The 27,497-nt window shown below is 47.2% G+C and overlaps 1 protein-coding gene across 1 annotated transcript; it reads right to left on the reverse strand.

Annotated features, from left to right (window-relative positions):
• Positions 1 to 442: 442 nt before the first annotated feature.
• Positions 443 to 26,898, reverse strand: RUFY4 (RUN and FYVE domain containing 4). Its single transcript, XM_045558897.1, has 11 exons — positions 26,560 to 26,898; positions 26,336 to 26,442; positions 24,589 to 24,714; positions 24,136 to 24,242; positions 23,658 to 23,801; positions 22,603 to 22,672; positions 20,749 to 21,396; positions 19,986 to 20,071; positions 4,558 to 4,704; positions 1,588 to 1,698; positions 443 to 1,034 (listed from the first exon to the last, which is right to left on the reverse strand). The coding sequence occupies exons 1-11, from the start codon at positions 26,603 to 26,605 to the stop codon at positions 932 to 934; spliced, it is 1,695 nt and encodes a 564-aa protein (XP_045414853.1). The 5' UTR covers positions 26,606 to 26,898; the 3' UTR covers positions 443 to 931.
• Positions 26,899 to 27,497: the final 599 nt, after the last annotated feature.

The following is a 27,497-nucleotide window of genomic DNA, read 5'->3' on the forward strand; positions in this document are numbered from 1 at the left end:
TAAGCCCAGGAGTCTGAGGTTGCTGTGAGCTAGGCTGACGCCACGGCACTCACTCTAGCCCGGGCAACAAAGTGAGACTCTGTCTCAAAAAAAAAAAAAAAAGAAAGAAAAAGAAAACCAGGCCGGGCGCAAGGTGGCTCATGCCTATAATCCTAGCCCTCTGGGAGGCTGAAGTGGGAGGATCATTTGAGGCCAGGAGTTGGAGAGCAGCCTGAGAAAGAGGAAGACGCCATCTCTACAAAAAATAGAAAAATTAGCCAGGCATGGTGGCGCATGCCTGTAGTCCCAGGTACTTGGGAGGCTGAGGCAGGAGGATCGCTTGAGCCCAAGAGTTTGAGGTTACAGTGAGCTATGATGATGTCATTGCTTTCTATCTGGAGTGACAGAATGAGGCTCTGTCTCCAAAAAAAAAAAAAAAAAAAAAAAGACAAAAATAAAGTGAAGCAAAATAAATACAGATCTCTAAAGCAGATTCCAGACAGGAAGCTACTGATGAACCCAAGACCCTGCAGGCTTTGCTCCTCATGTATCGGGAAGGGTGGGAATCACAGCTGAGTGAGGATAGTACAGAGGAGAGAGGTTGGGGCTGCAGGAGTCTTGCTCACAGCATGTGTTTGCTGTGCTCAAAGTCCCTCAGAGGGACTTTAGAGAGGATGGAGGCGACTTTCTCAAGATAGAGAAAAAGCCTCGAGAGCCGAGGGCTGTGCCAGGTCACCCGGCTCATCAGGATAGAAGCAGGGCTGGGACCTGTCTCCTGCCTGCCAGTCTGGCTCTTCCCTCTCCCCATGCTGCACTCTGCCTGCACAAGGGCTGTTGCTTTGGATCACCAGCTTCTAGAAGGTCGGACTGGACAGAATAGAGGGCTGGGGAGAGCCGAGGACAGGAGTGGATAGGGTGGGGTGGGTGGGTGGCTAGTCCTGGGCTGGTGTGGTCAGGTGACCTGGGCGGCCACTCCCTGTGCGCAGGGCGGGCAGCAGCACTCTCTCTTCTTGTAATCCGCGGAGCAGGCGTGGCAGAGCAGGTCTCCGCAGAGCCTGGGGAGCAGAGACAGAGGCCTCTGCAGCTGGGGTCATGGAATTCCAGCACCTTCAGGTCCCCCTCAGATATCAGTTTCTCATGTCCCAGCAGAATGGCCCTTGGTCTGTGTCAGGGTCTCCCCTCGCCCAAAGGGTCTCCTGATGCCCGACCCCCGCAGAGCCTCCACCTCCAATGTCAGCTTCTCCTGGCGGTTCCCTTTCCTCTCCCACTGCTTGTCCTGCTCCCGTGATCACAGAGGAAGGCAGGGAGCAGCTTCTCCCACGTGGGATCTCTCTTCCCAGATGAGGGGCCCATTTATCAGTCTGTTCCTTGAAGAGTTACACAGTCCTGCCCTGTGGAGCCCACTCCTCATCTGACCCCCTTCCACTGTTCTGGTTCATGACTCTGCTTAGTGTTGAAAGCCAGACGTGGTGAACTGAGTGGCCAGCCTTCAGTGGCCTCTCGTGAACCCCCAGTTCCCAAGTGCCCGCTTCCCTGGATGGGAAGGGGGCTGTGAGCTGGTGGAAGCCGGGATGTGCCAGAGGAAGGATTCTGTGCCCTCCTCATTACCTGCATGGATACCGCCGAGACAGTCGGCCAAAGATCTTGCCACAGCCGACACAGCACCCAGTGGCCATGGAGGAGAGATGCTGGAGCCTCTGCCACTGGTGGTCCTTCTCCCTGGTGGGAAGATGGAAGGGGAGAGACACACACATAGACAGAGACAGGAAGGTAGAAAGATGGAAATGACCCAGATAGAGAGACAGAGAGGGACAGCAAGGGAAACACAGAGATGACAAGAGGAAGACAGAGCCAGTGGCAGAGGGAGTCACACACAGACACACGGAGAGACAAAAAGAGACAGAGAGACAGAGAAATAAGGACAGAGAGGCAGAAAGACAGAGATACAGCAATGGAGAGAGATTCAAAGAGGGACAGAGAAAGATAGGCATTCAGAGAGAGAGAGGAAGCCAGGGAGTTGGCAAGGGTGACAGGGAGAGAGACACGGAGACAGAGACCCAGAGACAGAGAAGACAGAGACAGGGAGAGACAAATACAGAGACAGTGAGAGACACACACAAGAGATCAGGATGGTGACACTCAAGTCTACTTTGCCCAACGTAACCTTGACTCCCATTCTGAAATACAATGACACCAGCATTCCTTCCTTTCAACTCTCCTTCCTCCACCTCCTAACTTGTCATCTATTCCCACAGCATCCAACATGGTAGCCACTAGCCACGTGTGGCTATGTAAACTTAAATTAATTGAAATTAAACAAAATGAAAACTTCACTTCCTCAGTCACACCAGCTTGATTGCTACATGTGACTAGTAGCTACCACACAGGACAGCACAAGTATCGAATATCTCCATCTTCATAGAACATTCTATTGGATTCTATTCTATAGTTAATATTGTTTATGTGGTAACATCACATTCTGCAATTATAATTGCCTGCTGTCATTGAAAAAACCAATGAATAGTATTTACATTATTAGATAATATATACACATTGCTTCCCAAAGAGATAGAATGTCTTCTAAACGTTTCCCTTCTTGGAAGGCTTTTGGTTTTCTAGGAGTTTCTAACGTCCTTCCTTTGTTACTTGCATTACTTGCTTTTAATATATTACTTTTCCCTCGATTCTTCAACATATTAGGTATTCTGGTGAGTTGCCTTCTCCCACAGACCTTCCTCCCAGGCCCTTGGTATTAATACTTCTGCTTCAATCTAGGTTGACTGCCCCGGGCTTGCTGCCCACTTGTCATTTTAGGAATTCCCTTTTCTTCTCTTCTAGGCTAGAGCTATTGCTTCCTGAGTTCCACATCTTCTCCTTTCTTGGCTTACTTCCTTGTTTTTCTGGAGCACATCCTCAACTAATTTCCTAAGAAAGGCTCTGTGGGAGATGAATTTTCAGAAACCTGTTTGTCTGAAAATGTCTTTACCCCATCACCTTCCCCACTTAATTCATGGTTTGGACATGAAATTCTAAGGCAAGAGTCAGCTTTTCTCAGAACTTAAAAAGTATTGCACCATGGACATGAGTTGGATTTGGCTTCTTTTATACGTGACCTGTCTTTTCCTACAGACAATTTTAGGATATTCTCCTTATCTTTACTGAAGTTTCACAGTGATGTATCTAGGTCTGGGTTTTGATTGTTTTGTTTTTCATTTATTGTGTTGGTTACTCAGTGAAATCTTTGTATCTGAAGATCAGTGTCCCTCTAAGAGCTGGGAAATTCTCTCACATTTCTTTCTTTGTTATATTTTATTTGATAAGCTCCTCAATTTTGTTTTCTTTCTATGGAACTTCTTTCACTTCGAGAGGAACTCCTAGACTGATTCTTTACGTTTCCAATTTTTTCTCTCATGACTCCCATCTCTGTGCTTTGTATTCTACTTTCTTTTCTTTTCTTTTCTTTTCTTTTCTTTTCTTTTCTTTTCTTTTCTTTTCTTTTCTTTTCTTTTCTTTTCTATTCTTTTTTTTTTTTTGAGACAGAGTCTCACTCTGTTGCCTGGGCTAGAGTGCCGTGGCATCAGCCTAGCTCACAGCAACCTCAAGCTCCTGGGCTCAAGCGATCCTCCTGCCTCAGCCTCCCAAGTAGCTGGGACTACAGGCATGCACCACCATGCCCGGCTAATTTTTTCTGTATATTTTTAGTTGTCCAGCTAATTGCTTTCTATTTTTTTTTTTTTTTTTTAGTAGAGCCGGGGTCTCACTCTTGCTCAGGCTGGTCTTGAACTCCTGAGCTCAAATGATCACCCGCCTCGGTTTCCCAGAGTGCTAGGATTACAGGTGTGAGCCACTGCGCCTGGCCTGTATTCTGCTTTCTGAGGGACTGCCTCATCTTTCTCTTCCAATCCTTGTAGTGAATTAAGAAAAACTGAGTGATCATATTTTTAATTTTCAAGAACGTTTCTCATCTTTTGACAGTTGTTTTTCACAGTGTCTTGTTTCATGGAAGACAGATGTTTTTGTTTCTTTGTTTATCTTCATCTACCCCTTTTGTGTTCTAGACTCTCCTTAAACGTCTGGGGATTCTGGGTTGCCATTTCATGTTTAAACAAGAGGCAATAAAAGCTCATTGGAGCTCTGAGTAGTAGAAGAATACGGTTGACTAGTGGCTTCCCTTTAGGGGGAACTGGGTAGGGAGCTACCTGCTACATTAGACTTTCAAATGTCAGGACAAACTAGTCTTTTATTTGGGACATCAACTAAATTTCTTTAGAGAAGGACCTTTTCATCATTTGCCTGGGAGATAGGCCCCTGACTGCTGGATATCCTGCAGGCCTCTATGCAATTTATATGCTGTGTGTCCTTCGGGACCAAGTCAGCCTCTCTGACCCTCAGTTTCCTCATCTGTAAAAAATGGGGATGCCAGGAGGGGTCAGCTAAAAGAAGGAGATGAGTTAGCATATATAAAAGGTCTAGAACCCTGCTTGAGAGTTGCTAGTGGCATGGATTTTTCACGCCCTGCCTTCTACATCCCTTCCCACCCCCCCTTCTCCTCCCCCACTCCACCGCCCCTATCCTTACTGAATCAGTTCCAACACCCGTCTCTTCATGGCCTGGACCAGGTCCCGCTGCCCTCCAAGCTCCTCCTGGTACATGGCGTCCCTCCTCTCAGCCTCCTGCTGCTTCTGCTCCAGCTGTGCCTGCAGCTGGGCTCTCTCCTCCTGACACCTAGGCACAGAAGGAAGAGTGAGCCATGAGGCGGGGAGCTCAGCACTTGTGACTGAGCTAGTCTGGGCCTCTGCCTGGCAGGGGTCCCTACGGGGGAAGCTGGTGGTGCTCCCTGCAGCTCAAGTCCATACACACACAACACAGAACACATACACAGCATAACACACAACACAACACATGCCTAACACAGACAACACACACAACACAACATAACACACATAACACACAACACAACACTCACGAGACACAACATACACATAACACATACATACAACACAATACATATACAACACACATGTACAATATAACACAATGTGTGTACAATGCACCCATGTGTACACACATACACACAATGCACGCACCACACACCAAACTGAGCACTGTGTGAGGTCTCACACCTACACCCTGACTCCTCACCAACCATTCAGAGAAATGAAAAATAAAAACAGGGCCAGGCCTTGAGTGCCCCTTTAGAGGGGATGAGCCGACGTTTCCACTTTTCTCTTTGTTTTTCTTCTTTTTTCTTTTTAAAAATATTCCCATTTTAAAATGTTATTTGCTTTAAAGGTATGTTCCTGATCATCGCAGCTCTCTGAGGGAAGGAGGCCGCCCGGCAACTAGGCAGGGTGGGCTGCGCCTGGCTGGAAACGACTGTGCGTGTGGGGGGGAGCAGCATAGGATTTGGGGGGATTTTTTGCTTCAAAATATTTAAAAAAGTTATGTTATATTGTCTCTTAAATTAAAGAAGGTAATATTAAAGATATGGCTTTCTTAAAATTTTGATTTAGTTTTGGCCTTGGAACTTCCTCAGCTCTATTCTTATCTTTTTTTTTTTTTTTTGTCTTTAGTGGTTTTTCAAGAAGGTTCCAAGAAGTCTACTAGACAGGACATAAAGAGGTCCCAGCCCCAGGTCCCAGCGTCTTACAACACGGCTCGGTGGGGAGGGCACTGTGATGGGGGGGGCCCACCAGTGGGGGTCCCTGTGCTCTGGACGTGTGCACGTGTGTGCAAGTGCCCTTGGGCATGAACGTGTTTGAGGGGAAGAGGCTTGCGACAGGCTTGACAAAGAATCAAGCAAGTGATTTTGAAAACAGTGCCATGCAGCATGCTGCAGGGAAGAAAGTTGGGGGCTCATGAAATGGAACGGACAGCAGTGGCCACTGACCTTCCGAAAGGGCCAGTCACTGCAGCCTTCAGAGCGTTCTGGGGCTCAGGCGCGGATCAGGGCCACGCTTTGACTTTTAATGAACATTCTCCTCTTCAGCTTCCTCATTTCTTAGCTGCTGCCTTTAATTTTCCTGAGCCAGTTTACTTGCCCACTGATCCTGGGTCCCTATGTGACCACTGGGGTGCATGTGTGTGTCTTTGGGGTGGGAGGGAACACTTACTTAGCACCTATTGTGTGCCAGTGGCTGTTTGGTGCCAGGAATAGAGCAGTGCCTACGGCTCCTGTGGACGTTACAGTGAGTTTGGGGCAGTGGTCAAAGCAAGCGATAGACCAATAAAATAATTAAAGTCAGTGTTATGACAGTGACAAAGGAGGGCTTGAGAGAGAGACCAGAGAAGGTGTGCAGGCTTCTCAGACAAGGTGACATGTACGCAGACCTGGAAGGTGAGAAGTCAGCCATGTGGAGCCAGGCAGGGCACATGCAGAAGTCCGCCAGTCGGAAAGAGCCAGTCTGAGGAACTGAAAGAAGACTAGAGATCTGGAAGGCCATGCAGAGCAGCGGGGAGTGGGGAAGGCAAGAGAGGAGGGGGGAGGTGGAAGGGCCTGCTTTGTCCTCCAGTGGCACAGGAAGAGTGAATGTTAACCTCAGTGCAATGGGAAGCCATTGGAGTGTTTAAGCAGAGGGTGGCAGATGCTCCTAGTGCAGGAGAGGACACGGAAGGAGTTAGTTTAATGGCAGCTACTATATGTCAGGCACTGATCCTAGTGTTTTGTAGCCTTGTTCATGTCGTTTTCACAATGTTATGAGACAGGTAATATGATCCTCATTTTACAAGAGCGAAAAGTAGAGCCTCAGAGAGGGAGTGACACTTGCCCAGGGTCCCAGTTTGATCAGTGGTAGAAGCAGAAATCTGAACACAGGCTTGTTCGGCTTTTAACTTCTGCTTCCCCACATCTCCATCCACACAGGGCCCTGATCACCAGCGATCTCTGGCACCAGTGCCAAGTGGGCAGCAGGTGGGAGAGAGGGATGGGTCCCCATAGCCCTTGCAGGCCTTGGAAGAGCTCAGTGCTGCCGTCCACAGGGTGGGGGAGGTGTGGTGTTGCCTAACTCCCCATCCCGAGGACCTCTTTGGTTTGTGTCAGCCCTAATCTTCTTTTCTTGGAAGTCTTGCCCAGGGGCAGAGGAAATCCCCTGCTCGGACAGACGGCCCGCAGAGCATCTGTGCTGGGAGGAGGAACCTTAGTGATCACATCATCTGCTTTTGCTAATTGGAGACCTGAGGCCCAGAGAGCAGAGGCCACTGTCTCACGGGCCTGCAGCCAGAGAGCCATGAAGTGGGTGTTGGAACCAGGTCTCAGTCCAAGTCCATTTTCATAGCCTTGCAGGTCTGCCCTGGGGCTGCTTCCTGCAGGGTCAGCTGCCGCCTCTGTCTTTAGCCTGGGCTCTGTGTGGGGGCCTTCACTGTCCCCCCTCAGTTTGTCCTCCAGACTACAGCCTGAGCAAGCCCTTTGAACACCAATGTCAGTCTGACGACTCACCTGCTGCAACCCTGCCCCGGCCTCCTGTGGCACGGAGAAGAATCCCAGAATCTTACCCGGGCTTCAGGGTCCCTGGCTGCTGCTCTATCCCTCTCTCCCCTGCTCAGCCACTCCTGAAGTGCCTGGCCTGCCTGTCCCCAAGCCCACACTTTTAGGCCTTTGTCTCTGCTATTCCCCTGGCCAGCAGTGCCCCTCCCTAGACATTCGAATGGTCCGGTCTCTTGTGTGGTTGGGATTTCTGCTCAAATGTCACCTCCTTGGAGAGGCCTGCCTAGACCCCAAGTCTGAATGACTATCTGGCCTTTATCCCCTTCCCCAGCTGTATTTTTCTCCAGAGCATCTACTACTACCTGACATGTATTTCTATTTGTTTATCTATCGTCTGTCTCCCAGGGCATGTAGGGCAGACTGCTCCTGTTTTATTCATGGTTGTCCACTCCCCGCCCCATTGCCCTACTCACGGCCATAGTAGAGGCACAGTAAATATTGTTGAAAGAATGAATGGGCCCTGTGGCACTCCTATTCACTGTGGCCAGATGCCTGTCACCAGCTGGAAGCCCAGGGTCCCTTTTCCTAGGAGTGAGTTTTGTCCTTAGCTCCCTGGATCCCAGGAATCAGGGAGCGTGTTCTCTTCCCAGCCTCAGGGGCAGCTGTATTCACAGTCTGGCGCTTCGCAAATCTGTCTCCGGCCCCTACTTCCTTCCTGAACCTCATACCCAACTGCTTGCCCAGCAGCCCCACTCGAGCGTCTAACAGGTGCCTCAAACTTGACATGTTCAGATCTAAGCTCTGGACTTTCCCCACAAACCTGCGCTCCCACAGCCTCCCCACCTCGGTTAACAGTGACTCAGCTTTCCACTTGATCAGGTAGAAAATTCGGGTCATTCCTGACTTCTATCTTTCTCTTAGACTCACATCCAATCCCTCAGGAAGCCCCACTCTGGAATTTGCCCAGCACCCATCAGCTTCTCCTCCCTCCACTGCCTCCAGCCCAGTCATGCCCCTTCGCTCTCCCCTGCACTGCGGCCGCAGCCTCCTCCCTGGGCTCCGTGCACCTAGCTTGCTTGCCTGCAGGCTAGCTCCATAGGGCCTTTGAAAACACAGGTCGGTCTGGAATAGGCCAATGTATAGAGACAGAAAGTGAACTGGTGGCTGCCTGTGGCTGGGGAGGGGATGGGGGTGAGGGTGCAGGATTTCTCTTTGGGTTGATGAAAATGTTTTGAAATTGATTGTGGTGATGGGTGCACAGTACTCTGAATATACTAAATACCTTAAATTGTAAAAAATTTAAAAAGCATATATACCTGTATTTGACATTAAAAAACCCCCTCAGATCATGTCTCTCCTCTGCTCAGAACTTTCAATAGCTCCCACCTTACTCTGAGTCAAAGCCAAGGTTGTTTCAATGACCCACCAGACTCTCCCTAACCTGGCCCCCATTGCCTGACTTTTTTCTACATCCTTTCCCTCCTTCACTCCACTGGGGCCAGAATGGCCTCCCTGATATTTCTAGAACCTGCCATGCCCATTCCCATCTCACGGCTTTTGCTCCTGCTGTTCCCTCTGCCTGGAACATCTTTAAATGTTTCAATCCTCACTCAGTAAAGACTCAGGCCTTTACTTAAACAACATCTTTTCGGGGAAGCCTTCTCTGGCCATACCACCTTATTTAAAATATCACCCCTGAGATCAACTCAGCAAGAGGATATAATGATTATGAATATATATGCAGCTGATATCAGGGAACCCAGATATATAAAACAAATATTATTAGAGGTAAAGAGAGACAGACTCTAATACAATGATACTTGACTTCAACAGATGATCTAGACAGAATATAAACAAAGAAACATCAGACTTACACTACCCTATAGACCAAATGGACGAGACAGACATCTACATAGCATTTCATCCAACAACTACAGAATATACATTCTTCTCATCAGCACATGGAACATTCTCCAGGATAGGCAACATGTGAGGTCACAAAACAAGTCTCAACAAATTTGAGAAAATTGAAATTGTATCAAGTTACCTTATCAGAGTATAATAGAATAAAACTAGAAATCAGGAACAAGAAGAGCTCTGGAAACTGTACAATGACTGAAACTAAACAATATGCTCCTGAACACCCAATGGTTCTATGAAGAAATTATTATAAAAAGGAATTCCAATAATTTTGTGAAACAAATGAAAATGGAAACATAATATACCAAAACCCATGGCATACAGAAAAAGCAGTAGTAAGAGGTAAGCTTATAACAATAAACACTCCCATCAAAAAAGCAGAAAGATTTCAAATAAACAACCTAATCTTGCACCTCAAGGAACTAGAAAAACAGGAACAAACCAAACCCAATATTAGTAGAAAGAGAGAAATAATAAAGATCAGAATAGAACTAAACAAAATAGAGACCAAAAAAAAAAAAAAAAGAAAAAAGAAAAGAAATACAACTGGTACCACAGAAATACAAAGGATCATTAGAGATTATTATGAACAATTATACGTTAACAAATTGGAAAACCCAGAGGAAATCAATAAATTTCTGAATGCATATAACTTACCAAGATTACACCAAGAAGAAATTGGAAACCTGAACAGATTAATAATGAGTAATGAGACTGAATCAGGAATAAAAAGCCTCCAAACAAACAAAGCCCAGGGCCACATGGCTTTAATTCTGAATTCTACCAAACTTTTAAAGAATGAACACCAATTCTTCTCAAACTATTACAAAAAATTGAAGTGCATGGAATTGTCACTAATTCACTCTATGAGGCCAGCATTACCCTAATGCCAACCCCAGATAAGGACACAACAGAAAAAAAAATTATGGGCCAATATTCCTGATGAATATAGTTGCAAAAATCCTCAAATAAATATTAGCAAACTGAATTCAGCAGCACATTAAAAAGATAATACATCATGGTCAAGTGGGATTTATCCCAGAAATGCAAGGATGGTTCAATAAATGCAAATCAATAAATGTGATACATCTCACCACCAGAATGAAGGACAAAAACCATATGATCATTTTAGTAGATGTAAACAAAGCATTTAATAAAATTCAATATCCCTTCATCATAAAAACTCTTAACAAATTAGGCAAACCCACAGTTAGCATCATACTGGACAGGGTAAAGCTGAAAGCCTTTCTTCTAAGAACTGGAACAAGATAAGAATGCCCACTTTCACCACTCTTATTCAACATGGTACTGAGAATCTTACCCAGATAAATTAGGCAAGACAAAGAAATAAAAGACATCAAAACTGGAAAAAAAGGAAGTCAGAATTTCCCTCTTTGTAGACAACTTGATTTTTCATATAGAAAAACTTAAAAGCTCCTTCAAAAATCTCTTAAAACTCAAACAAATTCAATAATGTTGCCAGGCACAAAATGAACACACAAAAATCAGTAGCATTTCTATATATCAATAATGAACTAGCTGAAAAGAAATTGAGAAAGCAATCCCATTTACAATAGCTAAAAAATTAAAATATTTCAGAATAAATTTAATCAAGGAGATGAAAGATCTCTACAATGAAAACTCAAAATATTGATGAAAGAAATGAAAAAGGACACAAAAAAAGGAAAAGACATCCCATGCTCATGGATTGGAAGAATTAATATTGTTAAACTGAGCATGCTGCCCAAAGAAATCTCCAGATTCAATGCAATCTCTATCAAAATACCAATGACATTCTTTACAGAAATAGAAAAAATAATCCTAAAATTCACATGCAGCCACAAAAGATCCTGAATAGCTAAAAAAATACTGAGTAAAAAGAACAAAGCTGGACATACCACACTATCTGACTTCAAAATATACCAGAAACCTATAGTAACCCAAATAGCATAGTACTGACATAAAAACAGACACATAGATCAGCAGACCAAAACAGAGAATACAGAAGTGCATGCATTTATTTAAAGCCAACTGATTTTCAACAATGGCACCAAGAACACACATTGCGAAAAGAATAATCTCTTCAATAAATTGTGCTGGGAAAATTGTCTATCCATAGTCAGAAGAATGAAACTAGATTCCTATCTCTTGCAATATACAAAAACCAAATCAAAATGGATTAAAGACTTAAAAGCAAGACTTGAAACTATATAACTACTAGAAGAAAACATAAGGGAAATGTTTTAGTACATTGTTCTAGGCAAAGATTTTATGGGTAAGACTTCAAAGGTATAGGCAGCAAAACCAAAAATAGACAATTAAGGGGGCTAAGATGGAAGACTAGAAACAACCTGCACAACACCGCTCTTGTGGAGAGGATCAAAAGTGGTGAACAGATATTCACTTTTGTTTTTTTTTTTTTTTTTTTTTTTTTTTTTTTTTTTTTTTTTTTTTTTTTTTTTTTTTGAGACAGAGTGTCACTTTGTTGCCCGGGCTAGAGTGAGTGCCGTGGCATCAGCCTAGCTCACAGCAACCTCAGACTCCTGGGCTTAAGCGATCCTACTGCCTCAGCCTCCCGAGTAGCTGGGACTACAGGCATGAGCCACCATGCCCGGCTAATTTTTTTGTATATATATTTTTAGTTGGCCAGATAATTTCTTTCTATTTTTAGTAGAGACGGGGTCTCACTCTTGCTCAGGCTGGTCTCGAACTCCTGACCTCGAGCGATCCACCCGCCTCGGCCTCCCAGAGCTAGGATTACAGGCGTGAGCCACCGCGCCCGGCCGATATTCACTTTTGGATTGACTGTTTAAGAGAGAGCACTGGGTATCAACACAGAGGTGGCAGGAGTGAAGTGAAGAAGAGAGAAGTGGGACGACTTGCTCAGCAGCATTGGGAGGTACTTGGGGAAGATGCCCACACATGGGGAACAGACAGAGGAGAGAACCCTGGGGCTCCAAGCTTCCCCTGAAGACACTACAACTAGACCTCTGGGAGGGCCCCTCCACCACAGCAGGCCTGTGGACTGATACAGAGCCCTGCCTGGAGGCTGTTCGGTGGTATTGCTCTTGAGAGAAGGCAAAGCTGGCTTGCAAGCCCGGGGTGCTGCTGCTGGTGCCATTGTGACATCCCAACCCCAGAGCACTAGGTCTATGCAGGGGTCAGATCCATAGCTGCTACCTGCGCCTTGCCCCTACTGGGTGGGAAGGGAGTGAGGAGTCCTGGGCTTATGCATGCCCTATGGGCATCTGCTGTTCGCCCCCACCACTGCCTCTGGGGGATATGAGTGGAGTAGGAGACTATGGAACCAGTGCCCACTGCTGTGGCCTGGGTGACCCTGCACAGCCACATCTCCTGTGGGACCTACATGGAGCATGTGCTGTAGCCCCACCCCATTCTGCACATGTACCTCACTCCGCAGGCCCACCCTGACCAGTGCATGTACCTTGCCCCACAGTCCTGCCCTGCCACAGTGGCCCTGTGACAACCACATGGGATTGGGGGAAGCACAGCAGAGCAGCAGGCTTAAAGTCCTACAGTGCATCTGCCTCTCTCCTGCATGTTCAAGCTTCTTGAGTAGGACTCAAGCATGTCATCCAGGGACCCATCCCTATCTTCTCCAAGTAACAGAGGTCCCAAAAGAGGAGAACAGGTGTTTCATAAAGCTAACTGTTTTATGTTGAGAGAAGAAGCTCAAAACAAGAAGGAACCAAAATAAGAACTCTGGCAACATGAAATAACAGGCTGTCTTGACACCCCAAAGGATCAAAAGAACACTCCAGTAATGAACTCCAACCAAAAGAAAATCAATATGACAGATATGGAATTCAGATTACAAATGGCAAGTAAAATAAATGGGATTGAGGAGAAGGTAAAAAACCAACACAAGGAAACTTAAAAAATTATTCAGGACAGGAATGAAAAATTCACTAAAGAGATAGATAACATAAGAAAAGATATAACAGAACTTAAAGAAATGGAAGTGTCATTTAGGGAATTTCAAAATACATCAGAAAGTTTAAGCAACAGACTATACCAAGCAGAAGAAAGAATTTCAGAGCTTGAAGACAAGGCTTTTGAATTAACCCAGTCAGTCAAAAATGTAGAAAAAAGAATACAGAAGATTGAACAATCGCTGCAAGAAATATGGGACTATGTAAAGCAAGCTAATATAAGAATCACAGGTATTCCTGAGGGAGAAAAAGCAAAAGCAAAAAGTATGGAAAACCTATTTGTGGGAATAATTGAGGAAAACTTCCCTGGTATTGCTGGAAATTTAGATATCCAGATACAAGAGCATCATCAAATACCTGGAAGATTCATAGCAAATAGGACATTACCAAGGCACATAGTCATCATTCTGTCCAACGTCAACATGAAGGACAAAATCTTATGAGCTGCGAGACAAAAGCAACAAGTTACTTTCAAAGTAAAACCCACCAGACTAACAGCAAACTTCTCAGCAGAGACCTTACAAGTCAGAAGGGATTGGGGTTCTATTTTCAGTCTTCTTAAACAGAATAACTGCCAGCCAAAAATTTTGTATCCTGCAAAGGTAAGTTTCATAAATGAAGGAGAAATAAGGTGTTTCCCAGACAAGTACACACTGTGGCAATTTGTCACTACTAGACCTGCTCTACAGGAAGTGCTTAGAAGTGCTCTATACATGGAACAGAACAATTGATCCCCACTAGTGTAGAAACACCTGAAAGTTGAAGCTCACAACTCTTTTTTTTTTTTTTTTGAGACAGAGTCTTGCTCTGTTGCCCGGCTAGAGTGAGTGCCGTGGCGTCAGCCTAGCTCACAGCAACCTCAAACTCCTGGGCTTAAGCGATCCTACTGCCTCAGCTTCCCGAGTAGCTGGGACTACAGGCATGTGCCACCATGCCTGGGTAATTTTTTCTATATATATTTTTAGTTGGCCAGATAATTTCTTTCTATTTTTAGTAGAGACGGGGTCTCGCTCTTGCTCAGGCTGGTCTCAAACTCCTGACCTCGAGCGATCCACCCGTCTCGGCCTCCCAGAGTGCTAGGATTACAGGCGTGAGCCACCGCGCCCAGCCTAAAGCTCACAACTCTTAAAAAAAGTAGCATAAGGGAGAAAACACAGCAACTAGGTATCATTCAACATGACAAACAGAACAGTATCTCTATATCAATACTAACATTGAATGTAAACGGTCTTAACACTCCACTTAAAAGATATAGGCTGGCCAAATGGATGAAAAAACACAACCCATATTTGCAGGGATTCTCACAGACTCAAGGCAAAGGGATGTAAAAAAATATTCCATGCAAATGGAAGCCGACAGCAAGCAGAAGTAGCAATTCTCATATCAGATAAAATAGACTTTAAATGAACAATGGTACAAAAAGACAAAGATCATCATTATATAATGATAAAGAGTGAAATCCAGCAAAAAGATATATCATGTGTGTGTATGGACCTGCTGCTGAATGATCCTTGTGTCAATGATGAAATTAAGATGGAAATCAAATCAAAAATTTTTTGAATTGAACAACATAGATGACACTAACTTCCTAAATCTATGAGATACAGAAAAAGCAGTGCTAAGGAGGAAGTTCATAGCCTTAAATGCTTCCATCTGTCATTTTACAGAAAGACCACAAATTAATGACCTAATCTTACCTTAAGGAACTAGAAAAAGAAGAACAAACCAAACTCAAAGCTAGCAGAAGACAGGAAATAACAAAGCTCAGAGCAGAACTAAATGAAATGGAAATAAAAAAAACAATACAAAGAATCAAGAAAACAAAAAGTTGGTTCTTTGAAAAGATTAACAAAATCGATAGACAACTAGCTAGATTAACCAGAAATGGAAGAGAACGGACTAAAATAAGGTCAATCAGAAATGAAAAATAAGACATTCCAACTGATACAACAGAAACACAAAATATCATCCATGACTGCTATAAAAACGTCTCTGCACACAAAGTAGAATATCTAGAGGAAATGTATAAATTTGTGGACATACACAACCTCCCAAGCTTGAATCAGAAAGAAATAGAAATACTAACAGACTAATAACAAGTACCAAGATTGAACATGTAATAAAAAGTCTCCCCCACCCCCGAAAATAAAGCCCCATACCAGATGGATTCATAGCTGAATTCTACCAGACATACAAGGAGAACCAGCACCCATTCTACTGAAACTGTTCTATAACATCAAGAAGGAGGAAATCTTCGCTAACTCATTTTACAATGAGTTTTAGAGGCATCACATTACCTGACTTCAATTATACTACAAGGGTATAGTAATTAGAATAGTGTGGTACTGGTATAAAGGGAGACACAGAGACCAATGGAACAGAATAGAGAACCCAGAAATAAAACCATATAGCTATGACGAACTCATTTTCTACAGAGAAGACAAAAACAATGGGGAAAAACACCCTTTTATATAAATGGTGCTCAGAAAACTGGATAGCCACATCCAAGAATGAAACTGTATCTCTGTCTCTCACCATATATAAAAATTAACTCAAGATGCACTAAAGACTTAAAAGTAAGACCTGAAACCATAAAAATTCGAGAAGAAAACATAGGAAAAACTCTTCTAGACATTGGCCTAGGCAAAGAATTTATGAGTAAAACCCAAAAAGCAAATACAGCAGCAACAACAACAACAACAAAATGGAACTTAATTAAACTTAAAAGTTTCTACACAACAAAGGAAGTAATAAACAGAGTAAATAGACAACTTACAGAATAGGAGAAAATATTTGGAAACTATATCTGACAAAGGGCTAATATCCACAGTCTACAAAGAACTCAAACAAATCAATAAGAAAAAAAAAACAAATAACACCATCCAAAAGTGGGCAAAAGCACGACCAGAGTTTTCTCAAAAGAAGATAGACAAATGGCCAAAAATCATATGACAAAATGCACAACATTGCTAATTTTCAGGGAAATGCAAATTAAAACCACAATGAGATACCACCTCACCCCTGTCAGAGTTAATATTATTATTATTATTTTTTTTTTTTTTGAGATGGGGTCTTGCTCTGTCTCCCTGGCTAGAGAGCAGTGGCATCCTCATAGCTCACTGAAGCCTCAAACTCCTGGGCTCAAGCGATCCTCTTCCTCCACCTCCCAGGTAGCTGGGACTACAGGTGTGTATCACCATGGCTGGCTAATTTTTCTATTTTTTATTGAGATATCGTCTCACTCTTGCTTAGGCTGGTCTTGAACTCCTGGCCTCAAGCAATCCTCCTACCTTAGCCTCTCAAAGTGCTAGGATTACAGGTGCAAGCCACTGTGCCCAGCCCAGAATGGCTATTATTATATAGTAAAAAAACAATAGATGTTGGTGTGGATTTGGTGATTTTGTTGATGGGAACGTAAACTAGTAAAACTGCTATGGAAAGCAGTATGGAGATTCTTCAAAGGACTAAAAGTAGACCTCCTATTCATCCCCACAATCCCACTACTGGGATGCAAAGGAAAAGAAGTCATTTTATAATAAAGACACCTGCACCCGAATGTTTATGGCAGCACAATTCACAATTGCAAAGATATGGAACCAACCTAAGTGTCCATAAACTGACGAGTGGATAAAGAAAATGTGGAATATATATACCATGGAGTACTACTCAGCCATAAAAAGGAATGAAATAATGTCTTTTGCAGCAACTTGAATGGAACTGGAGACCATTATCCAAAGTGAAGTATCTCTGGAATGGAAAAGCAAATACCACGTGTTCTCACTTATAAGTGGGAGCTAAACGATGTGTACACATGGTCATAACACATTGTAATGGACATTGAAAACTAAGAAGGGGTGAGGGTGGGAGTGGGTGAGGAATAAAAAAATCTACCCATCAATTACAATGTATACTATTGTGATGAAGGGTATACTTAAAGCCCTGACTTCAGCATGATACCATTCATCCATGTAACAAAATCACTTGTATCCCCTAAATTTTTTGGAAAAAAATAGACAAACGTATCTACGTAAAACTAAAAAGTTTCTGCACAGCAAAGGAAATAATCAAAGAATGAAGTGACAACCTGTAGAATGGGAGAAAATATCTGCAAACTATACATCCAACAAGCGATTAATATCCAGAACATAAAAGGAACTCAACCTAACAGCAAAAAATCTAATAATCTGATTAAGAAATGGACAAAAGATCTGAACAGACATTTCTCCAAAAAAGACATATAAATGGCTAACAAGTGCATGAAAAAAATGCTCAAAGTCACTAATCATCAGAGAAATGCAAATCAAAACTACAGTGACATATCAGCTCACCCCAGGTAGCATGGCTACTATAGAAAAGACAAAGAATTACAAATGCTGGGGGGGGAATGCAGATAAAAAAGGACACTTATGTCTTGTTGGTAGGAATGTAAATTAGAAAATCTATTATGCAAAAGAGTATAGAGGTTTCTCAAAAAACTAAAAGTATAACTACCGTATGATCCAGCAATCCTACTATTGGGCATTTATCCAAAGGAATGGAAATCAGTATATTGAAGAGACATCTGCTTCCCCAAGTTTATTGCAGCACCATTCACAATAGCCAAGATGTGGAATTAACTTAAACGTCCATACATCAACAGATCAATGAATACAATGTGGTATACATACACAATGGAATAAAAAAGAATGAAACCCTGTCATTCGTGGCAACATAGATGAGCCTGGAGGACATTATGTTAAGTGAAACAGGTCAGGCACAGGAAGATAAAGACCACATGTTCTCACTCATATGCAGTAGGTAAAAAAAAGTTGAGCTCCTAGAAGTAGGGAGTGGAATTGTGGTTGTTAGAGGTGGGCAATGGTTGGCGGGGCAGAGGACAGGGAGAAGCTGGTTAATGGGTACAAAATCACAGCTAGATGGGAGGGTAAATTTCGTGTTCTGTAGCACCACAGGGTGACTATAGTTAACAATAACTTAGTGTATATTTTCAAGAAGCTAGAAGATTTTGAATGTTCCCACCACAGAGAAATGATAAATCTTTGAGGTGATGAATATGCTAATTACCCTGATTTGATCATTACAGATTGTATATGCGTATTAGAATATCACTCTGTATAATTATTACTCATTGACTAAAAAGAAAAGAAAAAAAAATCACTCCTGAAACACCCATTCCCCTTCCTTACCTTGTTTTCTCCTTAGAACTTATCCCAGTGTGTATTTCAGTCTGTGTGTCTCACTCACTTACCATATTTACTGGCTGCCTCCTTCCTAAGAATGCAAGCTCCATGAGGGCAGGAATTTTTGTCGGTTTTATCCATGGGACTGTTTCCTGTACTAGAACAGGCCCAGCTCAGAGTGGGTGTTTGGAGTGTCTGTGGAATGACTGCATGACAAGTGACAGGTGGCAGGAGGACAGCAGTCAGTGAGACATGGGCCCCAGCTCAGGGAGCAGCAGGGCCGGCCTGTCTCTGTGCAGCCTCTAGCTGCTCCCTCTCGCCTGTCTGGATCCCGCAGAAGGTTCTTGAGTGGGCAAAGCCCCCATGATCCTCCAGGGTGTGAATCATCGCAATATTTGCTGAATATCCTCAGCTGAGTGTAGGGTGGGAGGAGCCCCCGGGCCTTTTTGAGTTGGTTTCTGGGCTCCTGGGCCTAGTTTACCCTGGTGAGCAGTCAATAGACTTCCCAGTGATTCAGGCTGAATCACAGCTTCTCAGGCTCTGCGGGGGTTGGACTGGTTCCTCCCTGGCCCTGGGCAGGTGTCAACCAGGCGGGAGAGAGAGACAGAGGCAGGCGGGTAGACTGAGGCACCCAGAGAACAAGGCAGAGAGGCACAGAGAGACCAAGTCAGGCCAAGGAAGATGTTTGCATGGAGGACACATTTTATCAAATAAATGATGAAAGAGAAACTGAGACACTGAGGTAGAAAGGTAGGGACAGACAGTGCTCTCGCTCTGGGCCCTTGAGGTCAATATGAACACGGCAAATGCAGATGCTGGATGGTGAGAGACGCTGAGGGAGAGAGATGGAGAGACTGAAATACAGGGACTCAAAATACTAGCTGAGCGGTAGTGTCTGGGCCCCTGGTTCTGGAGTCAGCTGCAGGGGTGGAATCTCAGCTCCTCTGCCAGCTGACATTTGGTGAATTGGGTAGCAGCTTTGAGCCTCAGTCTCCTCATCTATAAAATGGGGGTTCTTATAGAACCTATCTCATGAGGTTGTTGTGCAGAAGCATCTACAACAGTGCCGGGACACGGCAAGTGCTCAGTAAGTGGTAGCTATGGTTAGGATCATCAGGAGGGTGAGAGGCTGTGTAATTGGCAACAAATGAAGGAGAGACAAACAAACCGAGTAAGAGGAGAGAGAAAGTGATGAGGGAGGAGCTGGGGGGCAGGGGGCCAGAGCAGGTTGAAAAGAGAGAGAAGCAGCCCAGGGGAGGAAGCAGAGGGAGGCAGGGTTGAGTGGGGAGGGCAGGAGGCGGGGCCTCTCCTGGGGCCACTGGAGTGGGTGTTGGGGAGGGAGGGGCTGGCAAAGGAGAGGGGCGGGTGGAGCCCTGTGACCAGGGTCAAGGCCCTGCCTGCCTCAGCACCCAGAGTTGTGTCCAGCGGCCTGGCATGGGAGGGCTCTGAAGACCCCCGGGCTCGACCTTGACTGAGAGCAGGAGCCAGGGAGCACCTGGGCGCCCCACTGCTGGCGGTTGCCAAGGTTACCTGTGGAGCTGCTCCTGAAGTCCCCTCAGCAGCTGCTCCTGGCGCTGGGCCAGCTCCTTGGCCTTCCACAGCTCATGCTTGAGGCTCTGGAGGGGAGGGAGAGGGGAGGGGGCTCAGGGAGGAGGGCAGAGGCCCCAGGCCTGGGGCTGACCTGACAGACATTCCCATGAGACCCCAGGCCAGGCCCTGGGGTGGGGGGCAGGACTCTGCGGTGGGGCTGGAATGCCTGGCTCTGTCTTAGGCCCTGCCCTGGGGGAGCCTGGGGCCACCATTTCTTCCTTCAGGGCAGGACTGAGTTACAAAGCCCCAGGACCTGGAAGCTTGGCTAGGGAGGAGGCCAAAGGAAGGCTCGGTAACGATGTTGGGGGACCTGGATAAGCATCTGCAACAAGAGCAGCTTAGGTGGGGTCTGCAATTGTGAACTTAGATTTTGGGAAGAGACCTGCCGTAAGAGATATATGTACCTTGAGAACACATGACTTCCCTGAAGAACTGTTGGGAAGGGATCCCAAACTCAAATGCCTGCAGGGGCTGGGCAGGAAGTATTGACGAGTAAATTGGGCCTAGTGTGAGGCAATAGGGAAAGGTGGGGACTTTGGGGAACTGAAGAATTCATGGCTTTCAAAAGTCATCCCCAAGTAATAATCCTGTGTCGGTCAATAAAAGTTGATCTGTGGGCTGGAATGGCCCCTGGGCTACCACTGGAGACCCCCATCCAGGTCAGAGGGCGGTTTAGACAGGTAAGGAGCTCAACTGCTCTCACCTTGACCACGTCCTGCAGGGGCACCTCAGCTTGCTCCTCCCTCCTGGCCACACTGGTCACTTCTGTGTGCTCCTGTGGCTTCTCTGTGGCGGAGCCTTCCTTTGTTCCCAGGCCCTGGAGGACCCAGGACTCCCCCAGAGTGCTTGGCCTCTCCCACTCCTGCCTGCTCCCTGGCGTTGCTTCCTCTGTTGTCCCCCTGGGGCTGGGGGCCAGCAGCCTCTGGACATGACCCCACTCTGCTTCCCCTTCGTGAGTCCCCTCTGTGGTTCCCTGACCCTCTGCATCTGTCAGAAGCCCTCTGTCCTCAGCCTCCATCCCTCTCACCTCCCTCTGAGCCCCCTTGGCTCCCTGCCCCCGTCCCTGGATGCTGGGTGTAGAATTCTCCAGGAACATTTCAATCCATGGGGCTCCCTCCTCCCGGTCCAGCTGAAGTTCCTCCCCCAATGGTTCCCACATGTTCTGGGAGGGTCCAAGGCTCCTGGAATCTTCTGTCTTCTTTTCCAAAATGTGGGGAAGATGCCTTTGTTGCTGGGACCCAGCTTGTCTCACCAAGTGGTGTCCCCTGGGTGCATCTTGCAGACAGCCAGCTTGACTGGTGTGTGGCTCGTCCAGCTGGACTCCTGTGGGACCTTCATATGCAGCTGGGATCTAAGGAGAAGCCCCCAAATCTGTCAACCCTCTTAGCACCAATTCACTGACCTGGTGCATGGGAGAGGCCACAGCCTCAATCCAACAGGCTTGCTGAATATGTGGATCCCTGGGCCCTCTCACTGGAAATTTTGATTTATCAGACCAGAAATCTGAATTTGGACAACACCCCAGGTGGTCTGAGACCCAAGCTTTGATCTGGCGAGGCACAGCAGTGTGTCTCAATGTCCTTTCCTCCCTTCCCCCACCCCACGTCCTTCTCCCTCCTGATCCTGGGTCTTTTGCATTGATTTGGTTTCCCCTAAGTTCCTCCACTCCTCTCCTTTAATCCTTCCTCCTGAATTTGACTTTCTGTTTCAGTTTTCTCACCCGCAAAATGGGAATAATAATACCTGGTTTGTAGGGTTGTGATGAAAGGTGAAATGGACTGGCACTCAGCTAAGAGTGACCTCTCTCAAGAGCCCTTCTCTGTGCCCCCACGTTCCTCTGTCCATGTCCGTATTGCTGCACTCAACATGTATTGCAATGTGTTCCTTTAGGGTCTGTCTCCATGAAGAGACCTTGAACTCCTTCAGGTCAGAGTCCTGACCATATCTGTACCTGGTGCCTGGAAGCTGATGGGTGCAAACTGTGCTTATGGAAAGATGATAACAACAATGATGGTGATCCCAGCCTGCCTCGTAGTGAGCATGTCGCCAGGAGCCTTGCTGTGTACGGCACGTGAGTTGTCTCAATTTACCCTAACACTCACACTGTGAGGCAGTACAAGCAACTTGCCCAAGGACCATGGTTAGCAAAACGGGAGGCTGGGCTTTGAACCAGGCAATCTGGCCCTTGAGTCTCTCCCTGGACTGAACTAGACATTTGCCAATTGTTCTGTGCAGGGGACTCAGCAGGTGGTCTCCCTCATTTGTTTCCTGCAAGCTTCCAGTTACCCATCCCAGCTCCTCTTCCTCCCCTGGGCCCAGTGGCTCCTGCCAATGGTGCTAGTGTTCCCTTTCTCCCCAGACATCCCCACCACCCTAGGAATAGGAGCCCTCTCCTCTGTGGCAGGCACCTGGTCCACACACTGGCCTCAGGCTCTGTCTGTCCAGTTGGGTCAGGGCTCTCTGTATATTCAAAGGGGGAGGCCCAGTTACTGCCCAACCTGGAGGTCCCAAAAAGATGGAGAAGAAGCAACTTAGAGCAATGGTGGGGCAGAGGCACCTCCTTTAGGGCATCTTTGGTTCTTCTGGGTTTTCTTCTCTGGGTCTGGCTGGAATTGGAACAGCATGATCTGAAAGTAGAACAGGCAGGGGCACCTTGGGCCTCTCTTCAGAGATGGGCTTGGTCCCCAGATGGAGGGTATCCCATCTTTCCACTCACACATCCATCCCAGCACATTTCCTGCCTCGCTGCCCACCAGCCGTCATGCATACCACCCTCCGTTCATGCATCCATCCCATCCCAGCATCCTACCCTCCATTCATACATACATCCCATCCCAGCATCCCACCCTTCATTCATGCATACATCCCATCCCAACATCCTATCCTCCATTCATGCATATGTCCCATCCCAACATCCTACCCTCCATTCATGCATACATCCCATCCCAACATCCCACCCTCCATTCATGCATACATCCCATCCCAACATCCCACCCTCCATTCATGCATACATCCCATCCCAACATCCTGCCCTCCATTCATGCATACATCTCATCCCAACATCCCGCCCTCCATTCATGCATACATCCCATCCCAACATCCTACTCTCCATTCATGCATACATCCCATCCCAACATACCCTCCATTCATGCATACCTCCCATCCCAACATCCCACCCTCCATTCATGCATACATCCCATCCCAACATACCCTCCATTCATGCATACATCCCATCCCAACATACCCTCCATTCATGCATACGTCCCATCCCAACATCCTGCCCTCCAATTCATGCATACATCCCACCCCAACATCCTACCCTCCATTCATGAATACATTCCATCCGACATCACACCCTCCATTCATCTTTCCAGCCCTCCTTCCCATCCACCCACCAAATCTTTAGTGAGTGCATATTTTAGGCAACATCACGGGATGACATGAGATCACAATGGGATCAAGCAAGGCTAGGGAGATGGAAGATCAAGGAACAAGAAGGGAGGCAGAGATGGACGGGGCTGGGTGCTGAGAGCTTGGCCCTTGCCCAGGACATGTGGTGGTCATGGTTACAGGTGTTGAAAAGAGGCTTCTTTCATCGCTACATCCACTTACTCTGAGAACATGGGCCAGGCCCCATCCAGATCTGGCCGCTGCAGGTCCAAGTCAAAGGTCATGCCATTGAGAGCATAGAGAGAGTCCAGGATATCTTCCTGCAGTTCTGGGCACAGCAGAGGGCTCCGGGGGCCATACCATTCCCTGTGTTAACAGTGATCAGCACCCTTAGCCTTTGACCCTGGTGCTATTGCCACCCCCAATCTCACAGATTCAGCCCACTGCACACCACAATGGGACTATTCCCCAGGCAGGGTTGTGGCCCTTTGAGAGTCAGAGGCCCAAGCACCATGATGCTACCAGGACTCTTGGATTCTGACCTCCCAACTGCCCTTTCTTCCTTGTCTTTTCCTTCATGACTTCCACTTTAATTGTCCCGGACATTAAACCACCCATCTGGGGTAAAGGAGGGCTCTTTCACGAAGCAGGGAAAGTGGGCTCAGAAGGTCTCTGTGGGAGAGTGTCCCAGCAGCCCCACCTGGTGAGCTCTGGGTTCAGGAGACAGAGCTGCAAGGCCTCGGCCAGCTGTCCGTGGACCAGGCAGAAGCGGATGAAGGCACGGCCTTTTCCCAGAGGGGTCTTCAACTGCAGCGAGCACGGAGCGGGGTGGGGAGGGGGCAAAGCAGGGGCGGTATTAGGACAGGAGGAGCTCCGTCAGCATGGAGTGGGAGAAGACGGGCACTGGTGGGCTATGAGAAAGGGCGTAGCAGGACCTGAAGGTCACAGGAGGAAAGGGGTGGCAGGAGGGGTGCTGAGGGCAGTGCTAAGGAGAGATGGGGGCCTGGTGAGGGGGTCCACAGTAGTGGAACAGGGATGGGTGGGAAAGGGGTTTTGGGCAGGCTTGTGTTCCCCCTCCCAGACATTCCCATCCTGGTAGCAGGGCCCCTTCATGCTTCTGAGGTCAGCCTTCCTGCCACCTGTCCCTGGACACCTTGTCCTGTGAGCAGACGAAGCGGGCTGCCTCTGTGTCCCCACGTTGCCGCCGCAAGGCAGTGCAGAGGAAGTCCCAGTAATCCTTCCGAGGCCCCAGGAAACTCTTCTGCTCTTTCTGGTCAAACTGAGTTGAAAACAAGAGAAATAAAAGTGTAGAAATTCTTCCTCTTAGACCCTGCCTCGCATTCCAGCATGCCGAGTGGGCACGTGGTAGAGGAAAGGGCCCCTGCACAACTAGTGTCAGGTGCTGGCCCTGTCCTTACTGGCTGTGTGACCAGGAGCAAGATGCTTGACCTCTCTGAGCCTCAGTGTTCTCCTTCCTTCATTCAGACGCATTACTGAGCACTTACTATGTTCAAAGCCCTGATCTGGGCCCTGGGGATATAGCAATGAACAAAGTGACCACGTGAGGCTCTCATCTTTGTAGGGGAAGACAATGAACAGACTAAATGAGCAAACCGTCTAGTGTGTTAGATAGTGCTGACTGCTGACAGTAAATATAAAGCAAGGGAGGAGAATGGAAAGTGTGGTGTATGTCTGTGTGTAGGAGTGGTGTGTAGTGTGTGTGCAGTGGGTGCTGAAGACTTAGATTAAGATGGCCAGAGGAAGCCTTCCAATAGGAAGGAAAAGAAAAACTGTGCCATCCAAATTCTGTGGAGGAAATTGCCCATCAATATGTGAGTGGATTAATAAAATGTGGTCTATGTATACCATGGAGTTCTATTCAGCCACAAAAAACAATGGTGATCTAGCACCTCTTGTATTATCCTGGATAGAGCTGGAGCCCATTCTACTAAGTGAAGTATCACAAGAATGGAAAAACAAGCACCACATGTACTCACCATCAATTGGTATTAACTGATCAACACTTAAGTGCACATATAGTAGTAACATACATCAGGTATCAGGCAGATGGAAGCGAGGAGGAGGGGATGGGTATACACACACCTAATGGGTGCGGTGCGCACTGTCTGGGGGATGGACACGCTTGAATCTCTTACTCGGGTGGGGCAATATATGTAACCTAAACATTTGTACCCCCATAATATGCTGAAATAAAAAAAATAAAAAAACCCAAAATTCTGTGGAGGAGATTTCAAGGCAGAGGGACTAACAAGTGCAAAGGCCCTGGGGTAGGAGCACGCCTGGTGTGCTCTAGGAAGACCATGGAGGCCAGGGCAGCTGGAGTGCAGCAGGCAAGTGGCAGACTGGCAAGAGATGAACTCAGAGAAGTAGGAAGGGGTGCGTGCGTGCATGTGTGTGTGCGTGTGTGTGTGTGTGCATGTGTGTGTGTGTGTGTGTGTGTGTGTGTGTGTGTGTTTGGGGAAGGAAGGTGGTCCACATCCAGAGGAGAGAGTGAGGATTAAATGAGGAGGAGCACATAAAGGCGTAGCCGCACACACAGTAAGTGCTCAGTAAAGGCTAGTGAGAGTTATGACTGGGACTCTATCTAGCCAAGAGAAAGGCCAGTCCTGGGACGTCCACGCCTCTGGAGCTTTAGTGTGCAGAGCACGGTGGCTGCCCCAGCCTGGAGTGCCCCCCCACACTCCACCCAGCTCTGCCCCACCTCACTTCCCAGGCTGCAATGGTGGCCTCCAAGAGTGAGGTTATGTGTCAGGAAGGAGAGGGACATGAGACAGTGCAGAGTAACAGAGGGAGGCAGAGGCTCTTCCCTCGATCTCTGGGAGACCTCCCAGTACTCTGGGCCTGGGGAGACGGTGGGGGCGGGGAGGAGAGGGTCCCACCTGCAGCAGCAGTTCCAGGCAGCCGCAGAGTCTGTGCAGCTCAGCACTGGCGTCGGTCACTGGCCCCTGTCTGTCCCCATAGCCCTGGAGGATGGCAGAGACGGCAGCTGCAGGGAGGAGGGTAGACGTCAGACATCAGGACGCAAGGCTGCTGAGGGACAGGCTCCCAGGTCCCCTCACTTCTTCTGTAGCTCAGTGCCAGAAAATCTTCAGGAAATACTCACCTTTCAGGTCGCTGGTGACCTTGAGGACGGCCCTGTCTTCTGACATGGGTATTTGGAAATGATACAAAATCCTTGTGACTTGGAAGAGCAGCCCAGGAAGGACCTCTGGGCTCTGCTGTCCAATTCTCTCCTTATTCAAAGGAGGAATCAGAACCTAGAGAGGGAACGTGACTTACCCGGGGTCACAGAGAGAGAGAGTTAGTGGGGTGAATGAGCCCAGCTCTTCCTGATAGGTCTGTGTGACAAGGATGGGGTGGCCTCCACTTACTGAGCAGGCCCTGGGTGCCAGGCGCTGCGCTACTTGCTTCACATCCTGTCCCACTCAACCCCCACAGTAACCCTGGGAGATTATAACTCCATTTTACAGAGGGAGATTGGGCACAGAGAGGGTGAGTCTTTTATCCAGCATCACAGAGCCATGCAGACTTGATCTCAGGTGTGTGTGCCCACAGGGCCCGTGCTCTGGGTCCGATGAAAGCCCGTGCCAGGTGGACACCAGGCTGAGGGAACGTCATCTCCAGTCCCCATGGAGAGCCCTCAGCCTTGCCCGAGCCGTCCTCCTCCTCGAGCCCCCACTCATCCTTTCCTGGGCCCCAGCTGAGTGGAAAATGTGTGTTCTTTGAGCAGAGGGAAGTGGAAGCACAGGAGGGCCCCGGGGCTGGCTCTGAGCCAGACGCTGGCTGTGAGGGGCGAGCAGGGCAGCTGCTGCTCATCCTGCCACTGTCTCCCAGGGGATGCTCAGCCTGGTCTCCTCCTAGCGGGTCCAGGGCCCAGACAGGGATCTCGTGGGCTTGAGGGCTCTGGGCTTATCTGAGATGCTGGAGTCAAGACTAGGCATGCGGTGGGAAACCCAGGTGACCTGGCCCCCAGCCTGTGGTTGCTGGCATTTGCAGGTATAGGTGGCTGCACTGCAGCAGGGGACACCACAGAGGGGAGGA

The sequence above is a fragment of the Lemur catta genome, chromosome 8 (genome assembly GCF_020740605.2).
Source record: "Lemur catta isolate mLemCat1 chromosome 8, mLemCat1.pri, whole genome shotgun sequence".
Classification (NCBI taxonomy): Eukaryota; Metazoa; Chordata; class Mammalia; order Primates; family Lemuridae; genus Lemur; species Lemur catta.